This window comes from Hyperoodon ampullatus, assembly GCF_949752795.1.
Source record: "Hyperoodon ampullatus genome assembly, chromosome: 2".
NCBI classification, from domain to species: Eukaryota; Metazoa; Chordata; class Mammalia; order Artiodactyla; family Ziphiidae; genus Hyperoodon; species Hyperoodon ampullatus.
Genome location: NC_136915.1, coordinates 98,051,149 through 98,063,850, shown reverse-complemented (window position 1 = coordinate 98,063,850; position 12,702 = coordinate 98,051,149). Strand labels below are relative to the sequence as shown.

General features: G+C 56.1%; 1 protein-coding gene across 1 annotated transcript; it reads right to left on the bottom strand.

Annotated features, from left to right (window-relative positions):
• Positions 1 to 849: 849 nt before the first annotated feature.
• Positions 850 to 1,350, bottom strand: UBL4B (ubiquitin like 4B; the record flags this gene model as incomplete). Its single annotated transcript, XM_079698098.1, has 1 exon — positions 850 to 1,350. One exon carries the CDS (start codon positions 1,348 to 1,350, stop codon positions 850 to 852), a length of 501 nt encoding a protein of 166 aa, XP_079554224.1.
• Between the last annotated feature and the right edge of the window lie 11,352 nt (positions 1,351 to 12,702).

Below are 12,702 nucleotides of genomic sequence, written 5' to 3'. Positions count from 1 at the left end.
CACGCTCTGTGAGGGCAAGGATCCCGGCTGGTACCAGTTTTGCTCCCGGGAAGCCTGGGCAGTGGTGGGTGGGAAATGGGGGGTGTTCAGTGAGACCTGGTGATTGATGAGACTTGGGGCAGGGAGAGCTTGGGGCACGGCTCCGTTCACACTGGCCACGATGAACGTGCGACGATGCAACCGCCTTTTCTGCCTAAGCCTCCTGCTCTTCCTGGTCTGTGTGTGTCTCCCTGAGAGCTCCAGGCCTGGCACACAGTAGGTGCTCTCCTCCCACTCCTACCTCTGCTGCCCCTGCCCCTGCCCCTTAAACTGTGGAAGCACAAGCAGGCAGACAGCAGGGAGAGCCTCACCCAAAGAGCAAGGGGCAGCTACTCGGCACTTCTCTACCCTTGGCTGTCAGGAGGCCTGGGGGGTGGGCGCCGTGGCCTGGGGATGGAAGAAATGAACTCACATTATCTGTCTTTCTGTCCCCAAGGAGAAAGAGGGTCTGTTTAGAGCCATGGAGGTGTGCTGACAGCCTGGCTTGCTGCTGGGCATACAGCTGCCCAGGAGGCAGTGCCCAGCCTACAAGGGGGAAGCAGCCTTTGAGCGCCCCCTTTCAGGCTGCCCATGGGGCAATCAGAGCCCCTTCTAGGGGATGGTGATGTGGAGGGGATCATTCTGTGTTTCAGAGGGGAAACCACAGGCCCAAGAGAGGAGAGAGGGGTCCAAAATCCCTGCAGTTACTTTGAAATTTCAGAAAGGGGTGAAGATGCACCCACATCAGCAGGAACTAGTGGGGAGTCACCAGGGAACACTTAAGGATGAGGCTGGACGAATTTGAGCGCGCAGATGAGTAGGATGGCCGGTTTACTGCTCGGCCTCCTCCTCTTCCTCCTTGTCTCTGGGTCGCTGAGCCTCAGGCTCCCTCTCCCCCGTGGGCTCCACGAGCGGCTCCTTGTTCAGGAGGTAGCGCGCCAGCTGCTCCAGCTCCCCTAGGCTTATCCTCTGCAGGCGTTCCTTGTGCTCCCGCCTCAGCAGCTGCAGCACTGCCTCGGTGTCCTGGGGCCCAAAGTGTTTGGCTAGGACCTGGCCCAGATGGTGCCACAGGGGCTGGGGCTGGTGGGCCTCCTCGGGCACCGTCTTCTCCAGGGGCCGCACAATGACATTGATGGAGGCGTTGGGCCCAATGCAGTAGTCGGAGAGATGCCTGTCATCCGCCAGAAGCTGGCCGCGGAAGAGCAGGTGCTGCTGCTCCTCGGGCACCCGCAGCCGCTCGGACACCAGCTTCTTCAGCATGGCCACACTCTCTCGCCCCGACACCTTCAGGCTACATCTCCGGCCCAGGAGCAGCTTGACTGTGAGGAACATCGGGCCGACAGCGGAATCAGGAGGGATTCATGCTCCAGCGGCTGCCCTGAGGGTTAAGGGGCTCTGCAGAAGGTGGTTTATCCTTATCAATGGAGGGCGGTGGTCCCAGGGGGGCCCGGCCCAGGAAGACAGCCATTGGCCAATGCACGGTGATGTCACAATGCTGTCTGCCAGAAGGCTCATTTCCAGAGCGGGATGTCAGGGAAATCAGAGGGGCATTTGGGACACAGAACATCCTTCCTCCATGAGAGGAGGAAGGAGGAGAGAAGAGGAGAAAAGGAGGGTCAGGAGAGAAAACATAGGGCTAGGAGAAAGGAGAGCAGGAGGGGGAATGGGAGGGCCCAAAGGACAGGGTGGCAGAAGGAAACGTGTCCATATTCACTCATTCAGCACTATACATTGGGTGCCCTCTCTACCGGACCCATCCCTGGGGAGAGATCGCATCACAATAGATACTTTCTGCCCTAATTTATCAAGTGTCTTTCTATCACGCACTTGACATGCTCTCTTGGATTGGGTTTCCCAAACACAAAGACAGGAATTCCCGTGCATGTATTTAGTTGGGAGGTGACCCCAGGATGCGCCAGTAGGTGGGCGAGAAAGCAAGACGATGAGGGGCGGGGCAGCCCCCATTGCATCACTGAGCAGATTGCCTTTGCGGTCACCTGAGAGCCCTCAGTCCCGCCAGGCGCTCTGGGAGGCCTCATGGAATACACCTGCCATGCTGCTGGGGAAGCAAAGAGGATGGATCCATGTGTTCTCGGTCCTGACTTTGGTCAGTGGGGTACTAACTCCTTGGCACTTGTGGTCTGAATGCGTGCAGAGCATGCTCCCGTGACCAGAGAAGACCCTTGGGCAGAGACTTGCAGGTGCTGGCAGCAACTTCAGCTCTCCCCATTCCACCCCCCGTCCACCACTCAAAAATAATTCTCTCTTGTCCCAGTTAAAACCTACTCATCCAAAAGAATGGGACAACCCGAGGGAGATGCCAGGACAAATAAGTAGCTATGAAGCATGGTGATGGCAGCTGGCCACTCCCATCCCAGTGACAGACTACCCCCCGGAGGGTTGCCAGGGATGACACCCTGTCCTCTCATGGGTTGGATCCCACTCTTGAAACAAGACAAAACCCTAGAACTTAAAAAATCCCTCATGACCTCTGAATTCCAAAGTCAACTAACCCCACCCCGGCTCAGCCCCTTTTGCTGAAATGAATCCACCAGAGCCCATCTTAAGGAACGGGAGCACTGAGGGGCTCAGGCTGGGCCACCAGCAGGGTCCGCAGCACGGGCATGGCCTTAGCCACCCCTCCCAACCTCCGGGGCGGGTACTGTCCTTTCCTCCACCTGCCAGAGGAGACAATGGGGCTGGGCTCACACGGCCAGCAGGCAGCAGAGCTCACGTCTTTGCCACTACCGAGTCCTGCCTCCCTCAGAGCCTGCGCAGTGCCCTCTGTGTGCCAGGCACGGTGCAGGCGCCCAGGGCTCCAAGGCCAGTAAGGAAGGGGCATGACGGGGCCTCCACAGCGTCAGCCACTGCTGCTGCCTTGGGAGTTTTCAGTTCAACTTCTAGCTCTCCTGGGCGAAGCCCTTTGTAACTGCTGGCACATTTCAGCCCGTGAGGAAGCTGATCACCTCACTTTGGACATGAGTGAGCGTGAAGGCCTGGCTGATGTCCACAGCTGGTGGGGGGATACTGTCAGGGACGCCTTCACCTCCCCCCAGCCCTCCATGCTCCAGGGCTGCACTCGGCAAGCACCTACTTCTTTCCTCGCCTCCTCTCTCCCTCCTCCTTTCCTTCCTTTTGCTCCAGCCTGGGCTACACTTGATTGACACTGTTGCCAATGTCCCCGGACTTTCCAGACTTTGCCCTTCCATAGCCCTGGGCCGATTCCCCGCCTGGTCACTCCTGCCTCCACCTCTCTCTTCTGGCTCTGGCAGCCTTGGGCAGCGGAAGAAAACACCCATGGAGGGGCCACAAACGCAGCTGCCCTCCCCTCTCCTCCTAACCCCATGTTCTCACTCTTGGCAGGTGACCAAATTCTAGTCCATAAACAAACTAAGCTCAAAAGTCAGGAATCTCCCCCAAGAATGAATGGCCCCAAGGGGACGGGACTGGAGGAGGAGATGCACTATGAGGAGTTCCAAGCCACAGGCTGGAGAACGGTGACAGTCTGAACTGGGTTGGGGTCAGTGGAGATGCAGAGGAGGAGTGGACAGAAAAAATAAGAGGGCTCATTTGGTCGGGGAGAGGAGACGAGGACGGAGGCAGGGAAGGGGCAGCTGACTGGGTGGCACTCCTGCGAGTGACACCATCAGGTTTCATCCTTTTACTTTTGGAATCAAACCTAGCTCCTCAGCCTGGCATCCAAGGGCGTCACAGCCTGGCATCCAAGGGCGTCACGACCTGGCTCTGCTTCCACCCAGCCTACCTCACTCTGCATCCTCCACTCCAGCCACGTCAACCCGCCTTTTCTTCAACTTGCCTGTTTCATTTGAACTCTTCAACTCATCCTTCAAAACGCTGGTTAAAAACTCCTTCCTCATAAGGAAGCAGATGTAGAGAATGGACCTGAGGACACAGGAGGGGGAAGGGTAAGCTGGGACGAAGTGAGAGAGTGGCATGGACATATATACACTACCAAATGTAAAATAGAGAGCTAGTGGGAAGCAGCCGCATAGCACAGGGAGATCAGCTCAGTGCTTTGTGACCACCTAGAGGGGTGGGCTAGGGAGGGTGGGAGGGAGACGCAACAGGGAAGAGATATGGGAACATATGTATATGTATAACTGATTCACTTTGTTATACAGCAGAAACTAACACACCATTGTAAAGCAATTATACTCCAGTAAAGATGTTAAAAAAAAACAAAAAAAAAAAACCCTCCCTCTTCCATGAATACTTCCCTGCTTTCCCCAGTCCTGGGTGGAGGTAATCCTACCTCCCTCTGTGCAACAATTACCCGCCTTGAATGCTCCCTGTGTTGATGCATCTACATGTGTCTGTGTCTCCCTCAGTGACTCGCGGGGGCAGGAACAGGTTTCATCTGTCTTCGTATCCCCTGCCTCCAGCACACAGAGCCTGGTACCCAGAAGGCCTCGCATGCATGTTTGCTGAATGAAGACGACAAAATTTAAACAGGCCGAGCCATGCAGGAGGATGCAGTGTCCAGTACGGCAGGCTGTGGAAGGCTATGAACCTGCCTGCAGCCTCTCCTTCTTCCCTAGAGAGACGACAATCTGAAATTACATAGAAAATAAATCAGAAAATGATTCCAGTCTTTACCCAAGGATCTTCTATAGTATTCTTTAAATAACCACCTCCCCTGGTGCATTTGGAATAAGATAGAATTTGCAGATGTACCTACAGTGTGTGGTGGCCCCCATGGACTCCGTGATGGCAGAGCGTCTGTCTGTGCTGAGGGAGCAAAGGGTGGATGAGGTTTCTCCTCGGCCATCTGGGAGTTCCCAACCCCCGGATGGGAGGACCCTGTGGTGGACAAACTGTGGGATGGACAGGATCGGAGGGAGGGGAGCTTCGGTGTGAGTCACGCTGAGCAGAGCTAACATAGGAAGGCTTCCTGGGGGCCAAGGTTTGCGTCGTCTTCTGCAGGAGATGAAAGGAAGGTGAACTGGGGAGGGGAGTGGCCTGCAATCTCTCTCCCAGGCTATGGGACATCTCAGGAAAGTGGCAGGGGCCAGAGTCCTGAGCTTGGAGGAAGATGAGAACCAGCCACCTGCCTCAGCCTGCCCTCCTAGATGCATCTGCCCGGGACACTGGCAGCCACTGGGGGAAAAATGTTGGGGCCTGGGCCTCTAGAAGCAGGTAAGACTACAGCTCAGGCTCCATCTCCCCAAGGCTAGTGGCCACTTGCAGGCTGACACCTCTGCGACAGGGGCTTCAAGGGCCACAGATGCTGGGTCACACTTTCCAAATCAGGCTTCCTGGTCTACAGAGTCCCAGTGTGCTAGTGGGCCATGAGGACAGAAGCTTTAGAATTAGCAGTGTCCCCGGAAGCTGAGAGACGGTCACCACTGACTTCTGCCTCTGTGTCGGAGCCCCCATTACCCAAGGGGGACAGTGGAGGCACATTGCTGGGCCCTCAAATTGTATTTGGAGCTTGAAATTTCATAATTTTTTCCCATGCAATTGCTTGTCTTCATTATGCAGTTAGCATGAGAAAATGTAGTTGTGTAATCAGAACAGGCAATCAGACAATGATTGCCATAATTACGGGGGAAGATTAATGGGAATGAGTGGGTTTTGCGACTTGAGGGAAAGGAACAAACGTGTACAGAGAGAACGCTGGTCAGTGGTGGGTCCCAACCGCTCTCACAAACAACTATAAATGCAATTGTGTCACTGTGAAACCAGCACAAAGTCTGCAAGAGGGGAAGAGTGGGCAGGGGGAGGGTGCTTTGGGACAGGTCTGTGAACCCTTACGTGCCTGGAGCCCTTGGCAGGACTCCTGGACATTGGTACCCAAAGGGCTTGAACTCTGTAGGATAAGAGCCAAGGGTCCAGCTGCCAGGCTGGGGCCGCCTTGAGCAGCCTGCTCCTTGCGTCTCATTTGTGTCCCCTGTCTAACGCCTCCCCTCTCTTGTAAAGGTCACAAGAGGCAGGTCATGCCTCCAGGACCTTAGCACAGTGTCTGACCCATAGAGACACTCAGTGAGTATTTATAAAAACTTGGAAATGTGAGCTCTCACCCCCAATTGTCAAGGAAGACCCCGTTGCATGAAGATACATGCCCAAGTGTGATTCCCCACAGGCAGGCTGAGCTCTCCTGCTGGCGCAGGTAGGCGGACGGAGCAGCCTCTGCAGACCTAGCAGGCCAAGGGAGGAAGGGGCTGAGAGATGCTGGCTGACGGCTGGTGGCAGAGGTGCCCTGCAAACGGCTCATGAAAACGGTTCGCTATGCTTCTGCCCACCTCACTCCCTGGGCAAGTTATCAAGTTATTATTACACTTTAATAATGTCAAACTGACCTTCCAGGGGAGGTGGGGGCGGGGGGGCGGGGGAAAGGCCGGGTGGAGGGGGACTAAGAGACGCTGAGAAACGGGGATGGAGACAAAGCGAGCAGAAGAAAGGCAGATAGAGCCACAGAAACAGCGGAGAGCGGAGAGGGGCGGAGAACAAGAGCGCTGAGCACAGGAGATGCTTAGAAAGGGGAGAAGTCCGGAGGGATTAGAGGAAGCGGGTAGGAGTGAGGGGCAGGGCGGAGGAGCCACACAGAGGCAGCAGGGAGAAGGTACAAAAGGACACTTGTGCCAGAAAAGGAAAGAGGGGGAGCGGAAGAAACAGGAAGGAATTGTTACTGCAAAAAAGGACAATAAATACCTCTGCAGGCCTCCCTGCTGAGAACGGCATCCTTCTTCCCCTCTCCTTATAGTCTGGAAATGGTTCACGGGAAAACTTTGGCAGAGAAAGTGGAGTCCGGGCGTGGAAAGCCTGAAATCCTGGATCCGGCACCCCATGCCTCCTTCACCCCACGGCAGCCCCTCATCCAGCACTTCCTGAGCACCCAGGGCGCACTCTACGAGGCCTGCAGGAGAGAGTGCTGAGCGGCAGGCAGGTGGGACACAGGCAAGCCCCCGCCCGACACAGCCCTGCTGCAAAGGCTGCCCTCAGATCTGCCACCGCGCTGCTCAGCACCCCATTCAGCCTGTGCCACCGCCTGTAGCTGTGACCAGGGACCCCCTGCCCCTTTGAGGAGGGGTCTCCCAGAGCTGCTCTGTGCAGGCCAGTGAGGGCTGGCCCAGGACAGGGCAGGCAGCTCTTTAGGTGTCCCGTACCCTGGGTGCCCTCCAGGGTAGGCGTTTGGTGGGTAAACGAGGCCCATCGTTCGTCCCTCATCCACTGGCTGGCACTGGTTGTCTCAGCAGCTGTACCAAAGTGGGTCTGTGGCTGCTCCAGTGGGGACCTCAAAGCCCCCCGACATGGTCTTAAGGGGCTGAGGCTGAGGCAGGTGGGCCCGAGCCTGGGCAGGCAGGGAGAGGGAACTGGAGCAGGAGGGAGGGAGGTGGCAGGAGGCCTCGGAGCCCAGCGGACGTGGACTGCAGTCTCTGACTGTGGGTTGCCCAGCCTCTCTCCAGGCCTCGGTCCTTGCACCCAACCACCTAGGTCCTGTCCTGCGCTGCTGGCCTGCTGGCCCTTGGCTGGGAACCGCTCAGAAGCCCAGCCCAGAGCAGACACGTGCAACTCAGACTCACACCTTCTGGAAAACCTTGTGGGGCTGCAGCCTGCTGTGACCACTAGATGTCACTGGTGACCTCCCTGGGCGGCTCCAGCAGCCCCAAAGGGGTGGGTCTAGGTCCTCCGCCCCCTTGGGGCCCGGGCGCACAGGACTGGGACTGGGCCCAGAGCCTCATCAGGAGATGAGCCCCGTCCTCCCACAGACTGCCCGTCCTCCCCGCCCCCCGACCGTCACGGGTCATTCTCCAGGCAGCCATGCTCTGAGCACAGACATCAGTGCCCACCCTGAGCTGGGCACTGTGCCAGGTGCTGAGGCAGGAAGAAAGGATAGAAAGACACGTCCCTGTGTGGGGGACACATACACATAAACCTGTCATTTTAGCACTGGGCATTATCTTGACAATGGAGGGGAGGGAACTCCCAGCTCCAAGAGGAGGCGGGGGCCAGGCCAGGAAAGCTTTACCAGGGAGGGACCTGGGTGGGTCTGAAGGAGAAGCAGGAACTTCCCTCCGTGAAAAAGGCAAGAAGGGCACCCTGGCTGAGGGTCCAGCATGCACAAGCCCACGTGTAAGAGTGTGGGACTCAGTGTAGGTGGAGCATGGTGGGCGGGGGTGAGAGATGGGGCAGGATAACCAGGCAGGGGCCAGTCACCTTCATACAAGTGTTCACTGCAGCTAAAACTTCTCTGAATTATCCACGTCTCACCCTAAATCCCTGCAGTGCATGTAGGAGCCCCAAAGGAGCAGCCCCCAGCTCACACACACACACACACACACACACACACACACACGCTGCCAACCTAAGCTAGGATCTGCAAAGAGGCTTTCTTTCCCACACCATCTTTGTGCTCTACCAGGGCTGCAGGAACGCCCACCCAGCACTGCTGCCGAGAGGGAGTTCCCTCCTCCCCAGGGCCTTCCCCGGTGGGCCCTGGTGGAGACGCTGCCCATGGCGCGGCTGGTGGCCTGTCATCTCAGTTGGGGGTGCTTCAACTGTGATCCACACTGGGTGTCCTCTCAGCCCATCTGCACCCCGGGGCTGCGTGATTTCAGATGATAAAAGATAGTCTGCTTCAGCCTGTAGCCACGGTATCTGACGTTCATTTAAACATACTAAATGTGCTCTGAACTTTAAAGGGGTGTATTATAAACCCTCGGAAGTCAGCAAGATGACTCCTCGGAGAAGGAACCGTCAGTGGGCCCTGGGAATGAGGGGGGTGCTCAGCCGCCCGAGCCAGGGCTGGTTATTCATGCTGCATCCGCGCCTGCGTTCCACAAGCATTCCTCACACACTAAATCCGTGCCAGACGTTTGTGCTAGACGGTGAGGAGGAATCTCTGCTCTGCAAATCTAGCAGGGGCAAAAGGTGGGGCTCGGGCTGGACTCCGACTTGGCAGGTGGGGCACCAGAGGGGCAGGTGAGAGGGAGAGAAGCAGTTTTCTTCTTTCCTAGAAAAAGGGACAGGCATGAGGCTCTGGGAAGAAAGCTAAGGCAGAACCAGCCACTACCAGCTTCTCAATATCCATCAGGGCAGCATGGGGGGGTGCTAACTGTGAAAAGCCTTGTTCCAGGCCAACTTTAATTTAAAGTCCTCCGGGAGGCTGTGAGCAGCAAACAATCAGATAGTGTCAGAGATCCGCGGAGGGATCAGTGGGGCGAAATAGGAAACTGCCTTCCTCACTTGGGGCCAGGGAGTGGGGATAGCTACAGGGTCCTGGTGGCTGAGGCAGGGCCTGATATGCCAGGCCGCATGGAGCATTATGGGGCAGATTCTGGTTCCATTAGGACTGATGCTCTGTAACCCATCATGTGTCCTTCAGTTCCTGAGTACTATTTCCCCCTTCGCTTCCTAAAAAAAGAAAAAAAATCTATAGTTTTGTCTTGGCTGCAACAATAAGAAAAAAAGATTTATTCACATCTAAGCCAGATTAAATGGAGAAGCAAAGGAGCTCCTGGGTCAGGCAGAATGGTGGTAGCTGGGTCCATAGATCCAGCTGAGGGCCAGAGTGGTCCTGGAGGGCCTAGCATTGGCGGGTACCCGCCTGGGAACAGCTTTGATTAATCTTCCCCTCCCTCCAGGGATGACTGCTCTTTGAAGATCTGTGTCATCAATCAGAGGGGCAGGAACCCTCCACCATGCAGCAAAGATCAAACATGATGCATTAAAACTGAGGACAGAGGAGGCACCCACAGAGCCCTGCCCTGAACAAACTCCTGCTCTTGCTGGTCTTGCGAGTCCACCACTGGGTCTGGACGGAGAAGTCAGTGGCCATCATATGCTGCCACACTGATTCTGCAGGACCAAAGGGGCCCCTTGTCGCTCCTGGTGAGATGCCAAGGCTGGTCCTCCAACAGGGCAGCTTGTTCCACCATCTCAGCCTGGCTGTTGATCTAAGGATGCTCAGGCCAGCCCTTGGTTGAGATTCTTGCCCACCAGCCCCCTTCCCTGAATTGATCTAAAGGCAGTCTCCAGCCAGGGAAAACGGCATGTAACCAGCCACAAGACCGTTGCCCCAAAGACGCTGGGACGAAAATGGAGGTCCAGAGAGAAAAGAGGAAAGAAAGCTGGGAACAGACCAGGTGAGGCTGGGCTTGGGGGAACTGAATTACCTGGCAGGCAGGCCTCTGTCAGGAGAAGAGGGACCGAATTACAGCTGACAAAGGAGCTAGTGAACTTGGATTTGATTTGGGCTTGGACAACCACAAGGACGTCCAGCTGGCAGGTGGGGCATTGGGCTGGGCAGACTGCTGATCCTGTAGTGGTTGACTTCCTGCTCCTCCAGCTGGCAGTACTAACCACATGCAGCCAGTCATTAGAAAAGGCTGTAGCCAAAAGCAAGAGGGAAAACTTCTAATCCAACCAACAGCTGGTTGGATGTTCCAGGCAGCAGCATGGGCCGTATCAACCAATGGAAAAACTTGGGCCCAGTCAGGAGCTGCCTCACCCTTCCTAGGAGATATCAGAATTTCTTCAACTGAGTCAGTCCTGGTATGGAAACCCAAGAGACCAGCAGCCTGAGATCCCAGCTGATGGCCTTCCCAGGGTCACCAACATGGGCTCAAGAGCTTCTCAGCTGTAAGAATATCACCCTGGACATTTTGGACATTAAGTCCATTTCCTAACAAATGCTCCTGGGACTCCTAGACAAGTCAACCCATTATTCTCATTCACAGGGGACTGATTAAGAGTTAAGTGTCGGGGAGAGCAGGACTCAGGGTCAGGCAGGGAGCACACAGCAGCAGGACCAGATCCGAGGGTGGCAGGGGCTCTTTGCCTTGGAGAGAAGTAGAGAATGTCCAGGGAGCCACGAGCCAGCTGTCAGCCCTGCCCCTCCCTTGGCCTCTCCAAAATACTGTACCCCACTGACACCCTTAATATACCTGCGTCTTCCCACCCAGCAGAACTCTGTACCTCAGATTCAGTAACTGACGGCTTGAGGCTGTGTCTGGCATTTTCAGTTGGTTTGGACACAAGGTGCTCAAACGAGGCCTGGGAGGCAGCGGGCAGGTGGCTGGATGATGGGAGGGCCAGGCTGGATAGAGGCTGAGAGATGGTCCTGCAGCCCTAGCTCTGGACACCGGCTTCCTGGCAGGATGGCAGCTGCCCATCAGACACCAGTGTCTGTCAGGAGTGGTGTGTCTTCAGTGACAGCCCTGGGGCCAGGAAGCGGGGTGTGGGAGCCAAGACGAGAAGAGGAAGGCTCCAGCCTGGAGAGTTGTGGGGAAATGGAAACAAGGCCCTGGGCTATGGCTTCTGACTAAGCTTAGGTGCTGGGGATCTGGTCTTCAGCCCTGAGACCCTCTGGCCCCTTGGCTGAGGAAAGGCAGAAGCGACCGAGCTGGGTTCTTTGCCAGACAGGAACCAATGGCCCAAGAACAGGGTCTGGTGGGAATCCCGTGGGTTGGCAGATCGGCTCTTCTCACGCAGCTGCTTGAGGGGTCACAGAGTGGTCAGTGCAGGAATCGCCTGTGCTGTCCAAAACCTCAGTGCACCCTCTCCAGCTCATGGCTGGGGAGAAGGGTAAAAGGGGATCTGGGTTCAGAAGGATTTAAGGTAACATTTAGGGAGAAATTTCTGATATGAAACTGGGATGCTGCTTCGTGTAAACTTTTAGCAATAAAGAGAACAAGCCCTGTTTAATCGAACCATTTAGCCAGAAGCAGGAGGATGGAGACGCAGATGACCTTGACAAGCAGATGCCCGTGACAAGCCTTCATGGTAAACTCAAGCAGGGGTGCCAGGACAGAAAGACCCCTGCACTCCAGTCCACCAGGCCTCAGCCTAATGCAACAGGAAAAGAACAACTGAGATGTAATCCTTGTGTTCTGCTCAGTAGAAGAGGTGATGAGACTGTCCTGCTGTGGCCTAGCCTGGGGACCCCTGGGTGGTAGAATCATAGATTGCCAGAGAGAAAGGGGAGCTCAAAGAACAAGACCTGCTACCCCTATCAAGAAACTGGGACCAGAGGGGTAACTTGCTATTTTTCAGCCCTATTTTGGAGGGGTTTCCATGCCCATGGGCCCCTGGGAGAATGCCTTCCAGGAGAGGAGCTGAAGCCCAGCCCAAGAAAATGAGGGAGGACAGCCACGGGGAGCTGGGTGTGGGGAATGGTCCCCAAGGCCCCAGCCAAGCTTCTGGGCCCCAGATGAAGAGTGAATCGCTGGTTCCCCCTGGAGGGGAGTAGTCAGTCACCCCGTAAAAGTTTATTTTTATACATGTCTGATCTATTTCACATCCTCTCAGATATTTTGACACATATACAGGAAATGTAACTCTCCCCCATATGGCAGTGTTTGGTTGGCCAGACCTGGGGAAACTCAATAGGGTCACAGAGAAGCAGAGGGGAGCTGCAGCGTCAGGGAAGAATGCCAGAGGCCTGAGGCCACAATGGGCACCTGGGGCCAGCAGGCCAGGGACAGGGGTCAGAGCGAAGTCAATGCAGAAATCCCCCTGCCTGGGTACAGGGCCCCAGGGCCCCAAGCCTAGGAGGCTGAATGTGCTCCAGCGGCTGCTCCCCAGGAGGGATGAAGCGATCCAGAGAGGGCGGCTAGAGCCAGGGAATGGGGCTGTTAGAAAGACAAAAACAAGTCAGGCCTGAGAGCCAAAGGCTGAGACACCTCAGACATCAGCAGGGCTTTTCTCCCCGCCCCCGCGCCC